General features: G+C 41.8%; 2 protein-coding genes and 1 pseudogene across 2 annotated transcripts in view; 2 read left to right on the forward strand and 1 right to left on the reverse strand.

Moving 5' to 3' along the window:
- Positions 1–359: 359 nt before the first annotated feature.
- LOC144663571 (glucose-6-phosphate exchanger SLC37A2-like) overlaps positions 360–19,940 on the forward strand; it is a 60,335-nt gene continuing 40,754 nt past the window's right edge. Inside the window, exon 1 of the mRNA XM_078524576.1 lies at positions 360–670. The gene's annotated coding sequence lies outside the window, so the exon portion shown is untranslated. The remainder of the gene's footprint in view (positions 671–19,940) is intronic.
- LOC144663564 (uncharacterized) lies at positions 8,723–12,207 on the reverse strand (annotated as a pseudogene).
- LOC144663229 (uncharacterized) lies at positions 16,762–18,999 on the forward strand. The gene has a single exon (XM_078524141.1). The coding sequence runs from the start codon at positions 16,762–16,764 to the stop codon at positions 18,997–18,999; it is 2,238 nt and encodes a 745-aa protein (XP_078380267.1).

A 19,940-nucleotide genomic window follows, 5' to 3' on the forward strand; every position in this document is an offset into this window, starting at 1 on the left:
TTGAGGCGCGTCGTATCGACATTGCGACAGACTGATTACCGTTTGAGACTCGCAACGTAAACCGCCTTCGCTCTGATTCAAATCGCTCCAAACCGATGAAAAAAGACACAGGAACGCAGGTAAATAAGAACATTTTTTATTTTAAGATTATGAATAACTAATACAGCGTTTGGGTCCCCTGTGATATGCATTGCGCCAGCGTAAAGTATCCCGGGGTTTATAAAACTTTGCGTGCAGACACCATAGAACTGTATCGACATGTTGCGATATTCAAGACACGGCGTGACGCAATATTCCAGACACAAAGTCAGCGAACGAGAGTTATGCTTTACAAAATAAATTGTACATCATGTTTAAAGGTACGAGCAAAAAAAAGTTGGTGCGTTATTGGTGATTAGCCATATCGCCGCCGAGAGCCAGCAGACAGAGCCGATGAGAATAATCTGGAATTAGAATATATTGCGCCCGTGAAATTGGCTGGTGGTTTTGATTGCCTCACACTGTCAGACTGTGCCAAAAGCGGATTAGTTCTTGCTCAATCCAAGTAGGGATTAAAAACTTGGCATTTACTGGAATGTCATCAGAGGCCAAGAACTAAAGACGGGTTGAGCAGTGAAACAACCGCTTCCACAGTTCAGGATAGTTAAGCGCTACAATTTCCTTCTCAGCGGTGAGTCTAGTTTTTATTTTATTCATATACACTGTAGTGACAATTCCCCCGCCTTTTGATATAAGTAACAGAAGTAATGATGTAGTAATTCCTCGTTATATTCCTCGTTATATTTATTACCTTCGCAAACTCGCAACTCGCCGCAAAATAGTCGACCCCTGGCTAAACAGTTAGATCAAACGACTGTCGGTATATTAAATCTGGTGCACTTTGAATCTCGGTCATTTTTCGAACATCTGTGCTTTTTAAAACTGCATACACTTACTTCGCACGCGGAAAGTTCCTTTATAAAACTACTTGCCGTGCCTTTGTAAGGTGTTGGTTAAAAATTTGTTGTGGTTAGTGTGCTGGACCCCGGATGGCGAGCGTTCGAGGTTCGAGCCCTGGCCTGGCCTGTGCGAGGTCCTTAATTATAAGCCCTGGGCTTATACAACTTCGTAAGGGGTTTTGGGTGGGCTTATAAGCGGAGGGGCTTATATCCGGGAGGGCTTATAAGCGGAATGAAAAAAACGTTTCGAAAAGAGCCACGGGAGTTTTGATCGAAATACGTTTTTAAGTTAAAAACGCACAATAAAGCAACATTTAGCCCTGTTCAGTACTGTCATCCGGTAGAGGGGGGCTTATATCCGGAGGGGGGGGGGGCTTATAATCGGATGTATTTTTTTGTTTCCAAGTAGATGGGCCTATAACCGGGGGGGCTTATAAGTGGGGGGCTTATAACCGGAATTTTACGGTATTGGGGTTTGCGGTATTTGCCAATTTTTTTATGCGGTATTTCGGTAATTTTAATCTTGAATTGCGGTATTCTCTAAACTTGCAGGATGCGTTTTCTTAGCGTTTTGGTCTACGATAGTCGGTATAAAAACTAATCCTTCGCATTTTTCCGACTATCTTTAGCCGTTCTTGGTCGTTTCGGAAGCAAGCTGAAACAACCTAATTTTGTCAAACATTTTTTTATCCACAATTTGACTGTTTTAACAACCAGTTTAAAGTCATGTCAGTGTTTTCATAGTACCACGGCTCATTTTTGCCTCATTTTTCGCACTCACGTCAACAATTCCGCCACCTATACAAGCTTTATATGAAATTCCGGTATTTTCCGAATTTTTTTTGCGGTATTGCGATGTTTGCCGAATTTTTTTGCGGTAATGCAGTGTTCAGCATCCCCAATGTCCCCCTCGATAAGCAACTAGCACCCTTCAAGTTTTTTGTTTTCATACTAAAGTTTAATTTCTAACTGTTATTTCCTCATCTTAGGTTTTTACATTTTGAAAAGATTGTACCTCGATCGGCCTATCAATAACGCCGCCAAAAAAAAAAAAACAGTTTTGGATCCCCTGGACCTTTAGATCTTATTTAAAGCCCTCGTCTTTGGCTCGGTTCATAAACTTGCAGAAAATGTTCTAGACCATGGATTTCCTTAATACGGACTAGGAAAAGCTTTTCAATATTATTTTTTGCACTGTTCCCTTTACAACTTTGCTAATAGTTAAGGCAACTCAGGAAACGCGCGCGACACTTTTATTCACAAACATTTTTCTTAAGCTGTAATGTTAACGTTTCAGAAACAAAACATGAAGTGCTTTAAACCAGTGGTGTATTAACCAGGGTCTCAAAGGGGGGGTCCCTGGAGCCCCGGAGCCCTGAAATTTCTGCTTTGGAGCCTGGAGCCCCATCATTTTACTGACTGGAGCCCTGATCCTTTTTGTCTCGTGTCGTATGACGTTGTCATGACGACACGAGATAATTGTACAGGGGGAAAGGTGCATTCCATGCGTGTTTGCTTTCTGAGGCCGCCGAATTTTCCCGCCATGTCAACATTTGCTTTGTGAGGCCGCGGAATTTTCCCGCCTTGTAAACATTTCCTTATTGATCTGAGGCCGCCGGAATTTCATATCAAAGAACTAATGTTTCTTTACAAAGGTCGCAACTAACGCGCTGGTTTATCAAACAGTAGGTTAGGAGTATTTATTGTAAAGGGCTTGTTATGTAAAAATACAAGCACGCTAAAAAGAGATGATGTTTTTTTTTTGAGCTTGCAGCAAACGAGCAAATTTTTAGTGGTCCAACAGGCAATACAAATGGAAATAAGGCCCCTTTTAGCTGGCAACAGTGCCTATCCGCTAACGAACTGGCTAGTGAAACCCTAACCGGACAGAGGACGCCTGACTCAGAAGCAGAGAAAGTTTAAAACCTAAAGTTCAGTGCGCTACGATATGTAGTGGAACGAGCATTTGGATGTTGAAAGTTCGTTGGAGAATTTCGTTGAAAAAGGTTGAACAAAAAACGAGCATCCTAAAAAAAGACTATGATTGCTACGTGACTTTTGCACAACATGTGTTTTGAAAGGGGTGACCTTTGTGGCACGAATAACAACAATTTAATAACAGAAGATAAACGATTAGATAAAGACAATTATTTTGATGGCAAATCTTCAAAAATGTCAACTGTGGCGTTTGTTTCAGTCCATTTGCCGGCTCTGGGCGTCACGGAACATTTCAGCCGATCGTTCAAATCTTGCGTTGTGCTGTTCCATACTTTTTTCCCACATTTGAATAAAAGAACTCTGCCAGTCTGGAGTCGTACTTTTTTGCCTTTCTTTTCTCAGGCGGTTCTGATTCATCTAGAGAAACATTTACACTTTCGATTTGCAAAGCCTCGTTTACACTCGGCTCTGAGGTAAAGGTAGAACTCAATGTATGACCGAAAGAGAGAAATTATATTTAATGAGTTTTCTTAGGATTGAAGAGCAGAAATGTCAATCTAAAGCGCAAAACATACATTGTTTTGTATTTTTTTGACCCGAAGATTGACCCGAGTCAAGTGACACTACATGAAGGTTCATATATCCTGCTGTGAATTCCACGCTACAATATACAGTGGAACCCCGATATAACGATCTTCGATATAACGATATTCCCGATATAACGATGAATATGTTATGTCCCGGCAATAGTAAAATGTATGGGACGGAACCCCGATATAACGATTCCTCGATATAACGATATAATTTTACTGCCCCCTTGTAACACAACTTTTATAGACGACAACAACAGCCTTTTCAGTGGATGAATGAAGCTATTTAGAGGAAGACACGTACATGTGACGCATTTTTTTTTCTTTAAACTAGCTGTACGCTTTTCAATTTTGGTTATACTTAAGCTGCAGCCAGCAGCTATCAAAAAAAATACAGACAAGTTTTACGTTCTTTAAATAACATTCTAACCTTTGCAACAAGATTGTACTGAAAATCAATGAAAATCAATTGTAACTCAAGCAGAAAACGCGTAGAAGAAGAATGAAATACGCCAGGTTATTACAAACGCATAATACAAAATACTAACCGAAAGAGAGAAATTATATTGTTGAGTTTTAGAACGGATCTGAAAAGCAGAAGTGTCCGATCAACAAGTCAGTAGATCATGACCTGCCTGTAGAGTTTCCGTTGTCGTTTTTGTGCATATAACGCTGCTGTATACTGCAACTTAAATTGAGCGAGAAAAGCAGTTTTTAACTTTTCTTAATGGATGAATGAAGCTCTAAAATCTCTTTGGAGTGTCTTGTCTTGTGGTCGCTTGTAAAGTTTTAATTAGTGCAATTGTAAGATGTATCAGAATAACAGCTTTACTTTGCCAATTTAAAGAATAGCGTGCTTTCATTTGATATCTATTATTTTATCTTGTGAGTTTTGGAAAGTAGTTGAAAATCATTTCTGTTTACCAAGCGTAGGAAAATGGTGCAGGTTTCAACAGGATATTTACTGCTCCAAGTGTATTTATAGAGATTACCGTCGTGGAATATAGCAGATATAGCTTTCATATCTACGTAACTAGTATACCCTAATGGTAAAAATGTTGCCGAAAGGGAGGACGATGTAAATATCAGTTGTTCGATCTGTAAGCATTGTTCTTATCCTTGTGTAGACAACCGTTTTTAAATTTAGCCGTGGGAATAGATTGTATCGGGGTTAAAGAGGGATTGTAATCTAAGGCCCCGTTTACACGGGTCCGGACAAATTTTTGCACGGACGAATTTTGTACCTGGACCGCCTGTTTACATGGATCCGTGCAAATTTTGTTACAGATTGCAGTGGTGTTTACACGGAACCGTGCAAATTTTAGACCAGTCGCGGCATTTGAATGGCTTTTTTACGTCTCTGTTGTGATTGGTTATCGCTAATGTTTTAAGCCAATCATGTTGCAGCTAATGCAGCACGCGGCAAATCAAACATGGCGGCAGAAGCGGCAGACAAGAACTTTACGTGGTCTGATGAAGAAATTAATTTGTTGCTTAATGTAGTTATAGACTATAGAGCAAGAAAAGCAGGGGAAGGAGTTGATTGGGAAACGGCCAGGAGCAAGTACGAAGACGTAACCAAAATTGTTTTGGAAAAGTACCCTCATAACGACAAGGAGAAATTCCTCCGACGTACCGCTGCTCGTCTTCTCATATCTGTGAACTGCTTTCTGGGTTTCTTTTGCCTCAAATTTTTAAATTTTTAAAACAAAATGTAGCAAAATAGGGGCATAATGCAACAAAATGTTTCATTTTTGCTAAGCAACCAGGCAAAATATAACTAGATTCCAGGCCTTAACCGCGCTATCTGTGCAAAAAGTTGCACGGTTCGGGTGTTTACACGAGTCCGTACGAAATATGGAACCGTGCCGGTCAAAAATTTGACCTGCTTTTTTCAGGTCCCAAACTTGCACACTTAGCCGTTCAAAAATTCGTCCAGTTCCGCCGGTCCCGTGTAAACGCAAGGTGGAACCGTGCAAGTTTTTGTCCGTGCAAAAATTTGTCCGGACCCGTGTAAACGGGGCCTAAGCAATTAGTTGGCGGTTCGGGATTGAATGTCAAAGTTAATCTTGCACACATAGCACATGTCGTTTGAACAAAAGGTTTGAATCGTTTGAATCGTTAGTCGATTGAATACCCAACCATTTTAAAGTTATGACCAGTTATCAAAAAGCGTAGCTCTATGTAGAAGTTAAAGTCTGTGCGAGTTAAACACTACTACATTGTTTATTGCATACGTTCGCGCGGAATCACGTGTCAAGCAAGATCGAGTGTTTCCTACATTTCCTAATTAGCAGAACCTAGCAGAATATTTTATTCAGTAGATTTCATCCAATAAGCAGGCCAGAGTCTAAGCGCGGGCCGGCAGAAAATAGCGAAGAAAATGACTGTAATTTACACGTTCATCAGCTGCCGCGTGCTGCGTTGTAGCTTTGGCGTTACAAAAACATTAAGACCGGCTCAAGAATGACCAAAATCAAATTTCTCCTCACAATATCAATACTAAATCAGGAGAAGAGGTTATAAGAATTAACAAAATCATCACCACTCGCATGTCATTATCACACAACAGGCTAAGCGGTCACGAATAAACACCCAAAGCGATACTTCATATAGCGTGACGAAAAGCACATGGAAGTCATAGTATAAGTATACAGTAGAATGAATGCTTAGTGAACCAAAGTGCAATACAGCGTTTTTCCACAGTATCTGTCTATCATCTTTTTCTGCTGTTTTTGGAGTCCTATAACTGTTTAACGGCCAGATGCTGAAGTGTACTTTGAATTTAATTTTTTATGTTACATACATGCTTTTCAATATCTTTGCAAGCAATAAATAGACGTGAAAAGCGATCTCTTTTTACGACTGAATTTTCAATTTTCAATGAAGGAGTATTGTGGGTAGCCCGACTTCACTCACATGGTTGGTCGGTTGGTTGGTTGGTCCATCAGCTGTAAACATTCCTCGCATAACATAATTTCCTATTGCAAAGATAACGCCTGAACTTTCAACTACGATAAACAAGTTTATCTACCACATTAAGACAGGGACGGCGGAGCCGGGGGGCTGGGGGGGCTTTAGCCCCCCCACTTTTACAGAAAAAATAAAGAGTTAATAAGAGAAGAGTCTCTTAAGTCCCCCCACTTCAAGTCACTAGTCAGCCCCCCCAGTTGGAAAAATGCTCCGCCGTCCATGTAAGAGCCGCAAAAAGCAATGCACTGATCGATCTCTTTCGTACAGCGTTATTAAGAGCCGCAAAAGCGATGCAACATGCGATATTTCCATGCGTTACAGCTGCTTGTAACACAGGCAAACGCTCGATAAATGAAACTGACACTCGCGCATCCTCTATACAGAGAAGATTCCTCGCATAACATAATTTCCTATTGTTAATGATTAGCAAATAGTTATGTTATTTTCCATCTCGTGATCACGGCGTCTCGTGATTTTTAAAGAGCAGTTCGAATTATGCAACAATCAGTTTATCCCGTCGCGTCAAGTAAGAGAGATCAGAGTGATTAAGATAGAAGCCTTTATTGCATTGTTCAAGGACAGAATTGGAGAAAGAGGTATGATTACGCCTATTTGTAATTTATAAGTGATATTGAATCGAGTAATTTCTTTCTTATGATCCGAATAGCATTAGTTTCGTGTTAGGATGTGTTACACAAAGAATTATGTAATAATGTACGCAAGGAACTGTAATGTACGTAAAGAATCGTATTGTATTTGAATTGTATTTTAAATTAGGTTTCGTTATAATTATATTTTCAGTTTTTACGTGATTCCAAGAAATAAACAAAGTAAGAAAGAAAGACAGAACAGACTTGGTTTCTCAGTTAATGGCTTTCTCCGGCCTCGGTCTATTGAAAGAAAGAACGGCATCCTTTACAGTAAAAACTCTTTGGATAAACAAATACAAGATTGTAACGATTTAAGTTCAGGATCTCGCCACTCAAAAAAAATCGCCACATACACGATGGTAGACAGTGAAGATAATTACGAAGAAAGTAGATTCAGAAAAAGGACAGCTAAGGGGAGGGAATTCCACATTGAGCTAATGAAAGATCAATGGACAGCCGCACAAAGAGCGTGGCGAAAACAACTAAACAAGATCGAAAACCTCCTTACCGACTCGAACGAAATTACGCCTCTGATAAGCGAACGAAATCTTCTAGAGACAAAAATGGAAATCTCGTCCGAAGCGCACGAACGTCTTGACGATGCACTCGAAGAAGATTACGAAACAAAGCGCGTGGTACAAGAGAAATACGAGACATGGGAACGCGAGCACTCGGACGCGTTAAAAAGAGTAAATTCCAGGGTTGCCGAGCTTAAACAAGAAAGGGAAAGCACGAAATCAACTGCAACGAAATCATCTCGTTCCAGTCGTAGATCATCGAACGATTCAAGAGCGTCAAAATCGTCAACATTGGAAAGGAAAGTGGACTCCGCTGCGAAGGTCGCGAAATTAAAAACAGAGTTGTTGTTTGTTGACGCCGAAGTAGAGAGAACGGCGGCATTAAGGTGGCTCAACTGGATTTTTTAGGGGTAACACCGCTCAAGTCTAGAGAATTAACTACGTCGCCATAAACAATGCTATAGAAAAACAATCACCACAGCTGTTTAAGATAAAGATGAAATTTTTTAATGACCAGTGTTATATTGACATCGAAGTTGCTATAGCAACGAAATGACGTCATGGCGTTTTTCACTCTCGCTCGTATTTCTCGGCACCAGGAGATTTTTTTTAAAAATCGTTCAAAGGAGCTTGTACCACACATATTTGCCTCGATGCTGGCAAAATTTAAACGAAATCTATGAGAGCGTTATCGAAATATTTGGGAATGAAGTTTTGGTGTTTAAAAATACGGTAAAAAACATGCCATCGAGTGAATTGGTCTGTATCTCGACAAAACGACAACCTTTGAGAATGCAACTTCATCTCACAGTAGCTTGATATCTTTTAAAATTTTGTCAAAAAATTGATAGGGATTGCTTCGGCCGATTGCGAAAAAAAAGGTTTTGATGAGAGTGCGTTCAAGTGCTCTTGTTGTCATTTTTGTATATAACTTGGCCTCCGTCTACAAATGTCATAATTATTTGAAAACCACTCGATGATTTTTTTTAAAAATTTGTCAATCGCGAGTTTAATTATCAATTTATATGGCCTGCAAGTTTCAAGGTCATTGAAAACATGTAAGGTAATAAAATCGGGACTCCAATGTACTTATTTTTTCTCCGAGATTTCGTGTTTACAAGTGAGTGTCCACATTATTCACGGCTATTGTATTTATCTTTCATATCCACGTGCACGGCTAAAGCAAAAAAAATAATTTGCATTAAACAGAACGCCCGATTGTTTCCGAAAATTTTCCGAAGCATTTAATCACCGCCTTGCGCCTTGAGAATAATCACGCTCTTCTTGCGTGTAAACTATCAAAACACCACTGTTTCTGCTCTCGTTTTAATTTATTGCATATTGTATGTAAATATGTTTTATGCTGCATTTTTTAAGGACTCAAATGAAAGAAAACATTTTCTGCAGAGCTGCTCTGCAGATCTACAATATCATCAAAACAATATCATCAAAACAAAGACATTATTTTGCTTTCGTGACGTCCTTACATTTAAATCATATTTTCATTGCTTACGATACGTATGTTAAATTCGCTCATTTTATTCGTTCCCGGCAATGAGTGTTATCGGTGAACAACAAACACCGACCAAAGCTCCTCTGTCTGATGTACAAAACTTTTAAAAAAAATGACACAAAAGGCTCGAACGACCGCTTTTGACAAAATAAATTTATAACAACAAAATGATTAAGTCATTTCTAAAAAAGAAAACAAGCTAAGCGCGATTTAGTTTAGGTAGAGCATATAGCCATTTCTATGTAACAAAATCAGATACGCTTTTGTTTGCTAACTTTTAAAATCACCGATATAACTACAGCAAGATTCGTGTTCATGAATTAAAATGTCATTCAACAATTCTTAGAATTATATCTGAGAACACCTTCCTTGAAAAAAATGAACGATTTTTGTCAAGATTTTTAAGTTCTTTGTAACCCTCGGCTTGCTCTTCTTGTCTCCTATCTGCTCAAAGGCTTGTGGTAGAGCTAACACTGCGAGCAAAGCTTTACTTCCACCCTTTCTATAAACTCCCTCCATAGTTTGAAGTCAAGTCCAGCCTCTCCCAACTTCTTCTTCATGCCTTCAGAGATCGGCAGCTGGTGCAGCGTTGACACTCGTGACGTTGCCTCCTGGGTAGACTCCATTTCTTTAAAGAACACTTCCGCGCGGATGGAGTTTCCAACAAGCCCTTCAACCGACATTTTCAGAGGAGACTGAAACAAGATACGCGACAGGGCGATAGCATCCTCTTGTGCGTCATGTGCGTCAAACTTTTCTTTTAATAAAAACTCGTAAACCACTGACAACGACTTGCCATCGCAAGAATGCAAAGGGCTAGATTTCTGCTTCATCTCCTTAGAAAAAATCGTTAAAGAGTCCACAAGAAAGACATCAATTGACAAGAAAATATCAAGGAGATTGCACCTTTTAAGAGCATTGAACAGAACTGGGAAATCAAATCTGTTGCCATTATGAGCAATGAGAACAGGGTGGTAGTGAGAGTGCTGTTGAAGAAAGTTACAGAAATTTGCCAGGCCCTGAGATTGGGACACGGCCGCCAGTTCTGTCCCTCTCCTCGTCAACATTTTTCTTCCCCTGCTAAACTCCACACTTATGCCATGGACCTGCTTGGCCGACTGAGTAATTATTCGTTTCTCCGGAAAAAGGTTAATTGAAAACGAGTCACTTTCAGCATTTGGTGGAATGCACGACATCTGGAGAATATCTGAATTTCTGTCTATACCCGTTGTTTCTATGTCGAAGGACAAGAACAGGTAGTTTGGTGGGGTAGCAGGTGATTCGGAGTCTTGATTGTTCCCTTTCTTGGATTTCGGGAGAGCATCCGTGTAGTTGTCAAACTCCTCCTTCGTCAGGCTTGCCTTTAGATTGTTCATAGTTGCTTCGTTGATAGTGGCTTTTTCTTTATCGCCCTGTTGCCACCCGATGCCGCTTTCATATGTGACTCCCTCGCGTGCTTCAACTGAAGTTATTCTTTGGGTCTTCTTCTTACGAGAGTTCCTTCTAGCTTTCTTGAATTTCTTTGTAGATTTTCTCTTCGCATCTTTTTTCCTTTTGTTGTCCATTTTGTTTGTGTGCTGTTCTGCAATGGACGAATGTGCCAGACCCATTTTTTCTGAGGCCTGGGTTACATAACTGTGCCCCTCGTTAAAATGGACGACTCCAGCTGCGGTCCGAACGTCGCTGCTTTTGGACCCTCCGTAGTGCCTGATTTTGGGTGCTTTAGAGCCAATTACGCTGTTAACGCATTCATTTCGCTGCGATAAGCCGGTAGGGGCAAGCTTCTTGGCTGATTCCTCAGAAATAAATGGCCTGAGAGCCTCTTCAAGGCTCGCGCGCAGGTCTTCACCTTTCAAGTCCTTTCCTCCGGGAAGATCCCCATGTTTGTAGCCTTCTGGATCCTTCAAGTATCCGCACCAAGAACTGCTGCACTTATCGTGTTCCCCAAATGCGTGAGGTACAATAGTGGCTAGTCCTTCCAGCAACGATAAAGGCTTACCTTTGTTTTGGTGAACGCAGTAAGTGAAACACTTCTGAATGTACGAGATGATGTTAGGTGTCAGCCCCTTGACCTTTCCTTTTGCCAGGTATAACCGCGTTCCTAACGCTCGGCTTGCATGGTTTACATCACTCCATTTCTCGATATCGTAGTTAACTAACGTTTTAAGATGACTTTCTGTGGTACTATCATCATCTCCCACGTAAGTAGAGTAAGCCACACCACTGCTTACGGCACTGGAGAACAACTCGACCGCTACGTTAGACTTCATACTTTTTGAAGATCCTTGGTGGTTTCTGCGACAATCATGACTGACTGCTTCTAAATTCTTTTTCTTGGCTTCTTCACAAACCCGACACATTGTATTGCGTGTAGCATAGCTGACAACTTTACCCGTCTGCAAACCCACTGCTGTGCCTACTCCAGACGAGGAATCATAGCAACGGCCTCTCTTCCTCCAACCCAGTTGAGGACAACTGCTTCTCTTCATCGGTGTACCGTTTGCACGACTCTCTGGCCACTTCTTCAATTGCTTTTCCACTCTCTCTTTCTCGCTTGTTGAAATTACTGACTGACAGTGATGGCATGCCAAGTGCAGAAAAGAGTCCCGAGTAATGAGTGTGTCCTATTCCGCAATGCACTGCGCCTAGTCCAGCACGAGAATTCACGTCAAAAGTCGGAGGACCTCTTTTTCCTGTACGATGCTGCTCTGCTGGACGTATGACGTTAATATGCTCACAATGCTCGCATTTAACTTTTAATACTGGGCATACTCCTTCTGGGCGAACATTGTAACTATTGCGCAAATCTAGTGGACCCCGGTTACAGTTCGTACACTCGCCCAAAGCAGTTGTTAGCATTTCCAGATTCATCACGTAAGGTTGATTCATATTTTCTACTTTCTTATACGGTAGGCTCGACCTCAAGGTCGGACCCTCAGGAGCACTGGCGGCTGCTTTGCTCAAAATGAAATCACTTGCAACCTGATCACTCCAGCGCCGCTCTCTCATAGATTCACACTGCTCATTTCTCAATTGCTTGGATCTGTAATTGTAATTGACCTTAGTTTGACACGGTAGCTGCTTTTAAGCATCCTGCAAAAAAAAAAAAATGAAATTGAAAAATGCCTGGGAAAATTTATCTTTATTTCCAAATAAAATTAAGACAGACGCACATTAAGTGAATGCAGGAATTCAAAATTCCAGTGCAGTGAATTCAAAATTAGGAAACCGTACCTTTTCTTCATTATCACCGAGTCTAGACTTTTTTCCGGCACTGACGTTGTTCTGGAAAATAACACCTTTCCGTTTTCTAGAGAAAGAAACCTTCGGCATTGCTGCATTACAGGCTAATGGCGCGACACATGCTATTACAATTTTCAAGCCATATTAGCATGTTTCCGAAAATTTGTCGGAAAACAATCGAGCGTTCTGTTTAATGCAAATGAATTTTTTGCTTTAGCCGTGCACGTGGATATGAAAGATAAATACAATAGCCGTGAATAATGTGGACACTCACTTGTAAACACGAAATCTCGGAGAAAAAATAAGTACATTGGAGTCCCGATTTTATTACCTTACATGTTTTCAATGACCTTGAAACTTGCAGGCCATATAAATTGATAATTAAACAATTAATAATTATGACATTTGTTGAAAAGGCTAAATTATATACAAAAATGACATCAAGAACACCTGAACGCACGCTCATCAAAACCTTTTTTTTCCCAATCGGCCAAAGCAATCCCTACCAATTTTTTGACAAAATTTTAAAAGGTATCAAGCTACTGTGAGATGAAATTGCATTGTCAAAGGTTGTCGTTTTGTTAAGATACAGACCAATTCACTCGATGGCATGTTTTTTACCGTATTTTTAAACACCAAAACTTCATTCCCAAATATTTCGATAACGCTCTCATAGATTTCGTTTAAACTTTGCCAGCATTGAGGCAACTATGTGTGGTACAAGCTCCTTTGAGCGATTTTCGAAAAAATCTCCTGGTGCCGAGAAATACGAGCGAGAGTGAAAAACGTCATGACGTCATTTCATTGCTATGACAACTCTGATGTCAATATAACACTGATCAGAACAAATTTTCATCTTTATCTTATACAGCTGTGGTGATCGTTTTTTGATAGCATTGTTACAGGCGGTGTTGGACACGACTCGCAAAGCATGCCGGAAGAAATTTTCAATTGCACTTATTATCGTCTGATCGCCGATCTGTAAACATCTCCTCGCGGTGCGAAGATATTCCAATGCTAAAAGAAATATCGGAGGAAATCCATATCAAATCTTTCGCGAGCCTAGTAGCACCTATAGATGATCATAGATGCGTATTGCTGGATTCATTAAGGCGACATTTTACGGCGGAACAACTCATATTTTGGATTCGAAACATCGCGGTTCGTCGACTATTGGAAATATTATTCGATTCTAGCACGTTTGTGATCGAAGTAAACGGGCTAAAATTGAACTTATCTTTGGCGCTTTGCTTTTCAGAAATGTTGAGTAATGAATGAAGTACGTCGATGTACTGCTGGCCAACGCAGTTCGCCCTATTGTGGTTTTTGATGGTTTTTCGCTGAGTTCTTTTACTTGGAGGGCCCAACGGCCGTTTTGATAGATAGTATGCCGAGTATCGGCCAAACAAAATGATGATCTAAACACTTAATATTCGTCTTCTTGAATAGATAGGTGGAACAAATGCATATTTCTAGTTCTTCGAGCGAGTTGCGCGAAGGATATCGAAAGGATAAGTGGAACACATGTATATCTATCGTTCTATTAAAGCGTGCTGCGCGAAGGATAAGTGGAGTACATGCATATTTTTCATTGTTTATGTTGCGCGAAGTATAAGTGGAGTACATGCAAATTTGTCGTTCTTATTAAAGCGTGTTGGGCGAAGCCGATAAGTGTGCATGTGTATAGCATGTTGAGCGAAGAATAATTATTCGTCGACTGCGGGAGCATTACAGTTCAACTGCCTGTGGCTGAGCAATCGCTCCAACATGCCGAATATCGGCCAAACAAAAGGATGATATAAACACTACAATAACAATAATGGCAAGTGAACATTAAAATATAAATTCACAACGGGAGTACCAAATTAAGCCCTTGTCCTGTAAGAACATCGACAGAAATCACACCATCAACTCCCGCAAAATGCCGCAAAATGGAAGAGAACTGTGTGACATATCAAGGAAAAAACCCCAACTTCAAGTCCATGCAAATTTGACCGTTAAAACGGCGGGGCCCGCCCGGGCCCACCGCACTTTTCTTAAAGCTCAACTATCGAAATTAAGTTCTATGCAAAAATAATCTACAGTACTGATCCTTGTTTGTCAAGAAATGAGCAAATGTTCATCGACGTCGAACGCTTGCGCCAAACAACCGTTTACCATATAGCATGATTTCAATCGACTAGTTTTGAGAGAAAAATCGCTTCCCTTAATTCAGAACTTGACAGATGACTGGAAACGCTCGTCGACCTCTCGCCTGAACTGCCTGAACCTAACCCAAAGGACGAACCAAAGAGTGAAACGCCTTTTAGCCCACGTTTCAACCAAAGTGTGACACGAGAAGTTCCTAAAAATTCCTCCGTAACCTTTTCAACACCAAAGAATGCATTACCCACACGTGCGCCGCCCCCTGCAAGTCGATCAACGGAAGCCGTTCGTGATCAAAATGTCAACTCTCCTCACAATGCAAGCGGCGACACCCTCGAACGCCTGGCTGACTTACTGTCACGGAAAAATGCAAAGGATTTACTTCCATTACCAGAACCAGAAATTTTCAGAGGCGACATGATTCATTTTCCTGTCTGGCAAAAGTCCTTCGACGCCATAATTGAAAGAAGAACCGATAACACCTCGCAGCGACTGTATTATTTGGGAAAATACACCGCTGGAGACGCGAAAGAAGCGATAAGTGGATTACTCACGCTGGATAGCACCGAAGCTTACCTCGAGGCAAGAAGTATATTAAAGGATCGATTTGGAAATCCGCTCCTGGTGGCCGAAGCGTACCGGAAGAAAATAAATGAGTGGCCGAGAATCCCACCAAACGATGGCGTGAGTTGAGTTTACGAAAATTGTCGGACTTTTTGCTTAACTGCCAGACGGCGATGATGGAAATCAAGTACTTACAGGCCCTCAACGATCCTGATGAAAACCAGAAAATGGTCCGAAAACTCCCCCGATATTTGTCTGATCGATGGAGTCGCGAAGTGGATCGTTGGCTATGGAATGAAAATAAAGAAGAAGTGGGCTATCCTCCATTCTCAACCTTCTGCAATTTCTTGAAGAAAGAAGCCAGAATTGCCTGCAATCCCGTTACACTAATGTCAAGGGTCAAAGAAAGTAAAGAAGATAACAAGAAAGAAGACCCGCAAAGAAAAGGAAGGTTTAGCGGCAACAACAAGAATAGATCAGTAGGCGCTGGCATAGGCGTACGGGCAATTTTTTGCCAGGGGGGGCGGCGAGACATTTGCCCAAAAAATTTTCGCTTGTTGCCCAAATTTTTACGAAACAGTCGAGAAGAAACGAGGGTCAAACGATGCACTAACATCTATCATAGAATCTATCATATGAGCTCATATAACTCTACCATTTCGACGGCCGAAGTTATTAACGATAAGATCCATGTCATTGTTGACTACAAAGTTGGAATATGCCCATTAAATGCTAATACAAGTGCGATGACAAGTAATAATAAATAAATGTTTTTCGTCCGGATTTCTATAAAAAAGAGAGCGGGCGGGCGCATTTTTTGTTCTTTTTAATTATTGATTATTTTGTTGCATTTCATACCCGTGTTGTTCGAATATCGATGTTTTTTTCCTCCATCGTCAAATTCTCCTGGCCAGAAGCGAACTTTATAATTAAATCCTGCAAGGTAATTGACCTATCCAGTACGGACCTAGTCTTACTCCGTACAAAGTGAAAGTAAACATGGTTGGTTTTTGTTCGTTCTAACTTTTCCAAAAAATAAAAAAATAAAAAAAGAGTGGCGGCCCCAAAAAATGAAGCAGGCGGGGACGAGAAACATTTGGGTTTTTTTTTACGTTGTCGTCCCATCAGGTGCTGCAGAGGTAAGTTTTCAATCTGTGAAACACACTGAATGATCGTTTTGCAGAACACGATGTACGTATCAGGTATCACTGCATGGATATGAACCACGTAAGAAAACTCTGAAAACTTATCAAATAGATCATTTTCTTGCATTGTCGCTAGAATTTAAATAGTATTTATGAAACAGTCATGTAGCCTAATCCGCGAAAACGACGAAAACTTGCGCACATTTTCTGCTTCCAGAATCTCGCCGTCGATTTTGTAAAAATTTAGCAACACGGAGAAGCTTTCTTTTTAACAGGTGTTTAACTGTGACAGATATTTGCATTACAGTGCCCAACAGTAAAAATTTACAAATATGAATATCAACAAATGACCCCCTTCACTTTTAACCAGAAACTCGTCAGGTGCTAAGCAATCACTGTCTTGTGTGAATAATCTATCCCTTCGAAGAAAAAACTTCTTAAAAAACTGGCTTTGCCCAAATTTTTCTTGCTGCCCAAAAAATCTGAGTTGCCCAAAATTTGGGGGGGCTGCAGCCCCCCCCTGCCCCCCCCGGCCCGTACGCCTATGGGCGCTGGCAGCTTTGCAACCGGATCCAATGAAGTAAGCGACGGTTCCAATGAAGGGAGAAGAGAAAAGAAACCTAAAGCAGAACGCTGCCCGCTGTGTAAGAACACACACAACCTGGACGAATGCGACAAGTTCAACAAGATGTCTCCAGCTGAGAAGATTGAATTTATAAGGTCAAGAGGTATCTGCCTAGGGTGTCTGATGTATGGACATATGAAGAAGGATTGCCGAAGAAGAAAAATTTGCAAGAAATGCAGTGGCTTTCACCCCACCTCCCTTCATATAGAATCTCCAGGAGCGTTGGGACACCAGGCAAATCAATCAGTTGAGCCTCAGGCAGAAGCCACGGCCCACTGCGTGAACACCGCTGACTTAGACGTCTGCAATTCCCACTCGCTTATCGTGCCTGTTTGGTTGCACCATAAAGATAGCCCTGAGAAGGAAGTGCTTGTCTATGCTCTCCTTGATGATCAATCAGATGCCTGTTTCGTGAAAGATGAGACTCTCCAGATGCTAGCTGTAAGTGGCCCCGACGTTCATTTAAAGTTGTCGACAGTCCTAGGAGAGAAGTTGGTAACCTGTCACAAAGTCAGTGGTCTAATCGTACGAGGGTTCAAAGAATCAGTCGAAGTACCTTTACCTGCAGCATATTCTCGCGAAGAAATACCCGTCAAACGCAGCCAGATTCCAAGGCCAGAGTCGGTACATGGTTGGCCCCACCTCGCGCGCATCTCTGATCAGCTCATGCCTTATCGAGACGACATTCACGTGGGACTCCTCATTGGTGTGAATTGCGCCCGAGCCATTAAGCCAAGAGAAGTAATACCTGGCTCAGACGATGACCCATACGCCAAGAAAACAGCTTTAGGATGGGGTGTCATTGGGAACGTGAACCAAAATGACGATGAAGAAGGCAACACTCACTGTTCCTGTAACCGGATAGTGTCACAAGAAATCGGAGACAGTCCAAGCAAGACCTTGGGTCACTTTGTACTAAAGACAAAAGTAAAGGAATTTCTCTGCCCAGCACAAGTCAACAAGATGTTCGAGTTCGACTTCAACGAACGATCAAAGGAAGAACAAGCGTTTTCATTTCAGGATAGGCAATTCTTAGAAATTATGAGCTCGAACATTCACCATCGAGAAGATAGTCACTATGAACTTCCCCTGCCACTGAAGGACCAAACTCTTCAGATGCCAAACAACAAAGAGCTGGCTCTAAATCGTTTGGGAAAACTCAAGCAAAGACTGAAGAGAGACCGTCGTTACAGAGAACACTACCAAGCGTTTATGAGGGAAATGATGGAAAAGAGTCATGCTGAGAGAGTTCCATCAGATGAGCTTTCCCTTACCAATGGAAGTGTTTGGTATATTCCCCATCATGGGGTGTATCACCCACAAAAGCCAGACAAAATAAGAGTTGTGTTCGACGCCAGCGCCGAGTTTAAAGGAAAGTCCCTCAACAGCTGCCTCCTACCAGGACCCGACCTTACTAACAACCTCGCCGGAGTCCTCTGCCGCTTTCGAAAGGAGCCAGTAGCATTCATGTGTGACGTTGAGGGAATGTTTCATCAAGTTGGCGTCAAAGAAGAACACCGAAATCTTCTCCGTTTCTTATGGTGGGAGGACAACGACCTAGACAAGCCTCCGGTGGAATTCGGAATGAAAGTTCATCTATTTGGAGCCGTTTCGTCGCCTGGCTGCGCGAACTTTGCTCTCAAGAGAACGGCTGAAGATTTTGAGGAGACCTTTGGTAGCGAAGCGGCCGAATTCGTGCGGAAAGACTTCTATGTGGACGACGGCCTCAAATCGGTTCCTTCGACATCTCAAGCCATCTCTCTGATACAGAATACAAAGAACTTGTGTGCTGAAGGGGGGTTCAATCTCCACAAATTCATTTCAAATGATAAGAAAGTTGTAGAAGCCATACCCAAGGATCAACGCGCCAGTGGTATCAAAGACATCAATTTGACGGAAGACCACCTACCGATAGAGAGAGCCCTAGGGGTACAATGGTGTATAGAGTCGGATCACCTCCAGTTTCGGATTGAATTGAAGGACAGACCCCTGACCAGGAGAGGCATTCTTGCATCGGTCAGCTCCATTTACGATCCTCTTGGCTTGGTAGCGCCTTTCTTGCTAACAGGCAAACGAATAGTGCAAGAATTGTGCAAAGGAAAGACAAGCTGGGATGACGAAGTTCCTGACCATGTCCGACCACGATGGGAGAAGTGAAGAAACGACCTTCATGCTTTGGCACAGCTAAAGATACGACGCTGTTACAAACCAGACGACTTTGGCGAGCTCAAGACCATCGAGCTACACACCTTCTCAGACGCAAGTGTTTATGGGTACGGCCAGTGCTCATATCTAAGAATGATTAACCACCAAGATCAAGTACACTGTTCACTTGTGATGGCGAAATCAAGAGTGGCACCTTTAAAGCCCGTCACTGTCCCAAGATTAGAATTGGTGGCGGCAGTTGTAGCGACCAATATCAGCGCCTTTCTTCAGAAAGAGCTAAAGTACAACAGCTTACCAGAAGTGTTTTGGACTGACAGCAAGGTCGTATTGGGATATATATCCAATGACGCTAGGCGATTCCATACGTTCGTGGCCAATCGAGTCCAGCTTATCCGTGATCAAACCTCTCCCGATCAGTGGAACTACGTGGAGACAAAGGAAAATCCAGCCGACGATGCTTCCAGAGGGCTCACAGCCCAAGAGATGATCGATAGCACCAGATGGTGGAGTGGACCAGAGTTCCTATGAAAGTCTCTTGTCACCAAGGCTAGGGTAGATGTTCCACTCTCGCTCGAGGACCCGGAAGTACGAAAGATAACAGTGATGTCATCCAAATCTAGTGAGCGTCCGGTTCTTCTGCAACGAATCGAGTACTTCTCCGACTGGCACCGTGCGAAAAAGGCTATCGCCTTTTGCCTCCTCTTTATACAAAGAATGAAAGAAAGCAGACGAATCCATAAGGAGCGTGAAGATGAAAGGGTCTCGCCTGAGGAGAAGAATCGACGAGGAGCAGTAGGGAATGTTGAAGACCTACAAAGAGCTGAAAGAATGATAATCAAGGCTGTTCAAAGTGAAGAGTTCCGAGACGAAATTGAGCAACTAAAGAAGATACAATGTAACGAGGACGGGAAGCGCAATGTGAGAGAGGTGAC

This window comes from Oculina patagonica, chromosome 8 (genome assembly GCF_052425735.1).
Source record: "Oculina patagonica isolate OP01 chromosome 8, crgOcupat, whole genome shotgun sequence".
Lineage (NCBI taxonomy): Eukaryota > Metazoa > Cnidaria > Anthozoa > Scleractinia > Oculinidae > Oculina > Oculina patagonica.

Excerpts from the sequence above, each read along its gene's own strand:
- LOC144663229 (XM_078524141.1), top strand. The coding sequence starts at position 16,762 with ATGGGCGCTGGCAGCTTTGCAACCGGATCCAATGAAGTAAGCGACGGT.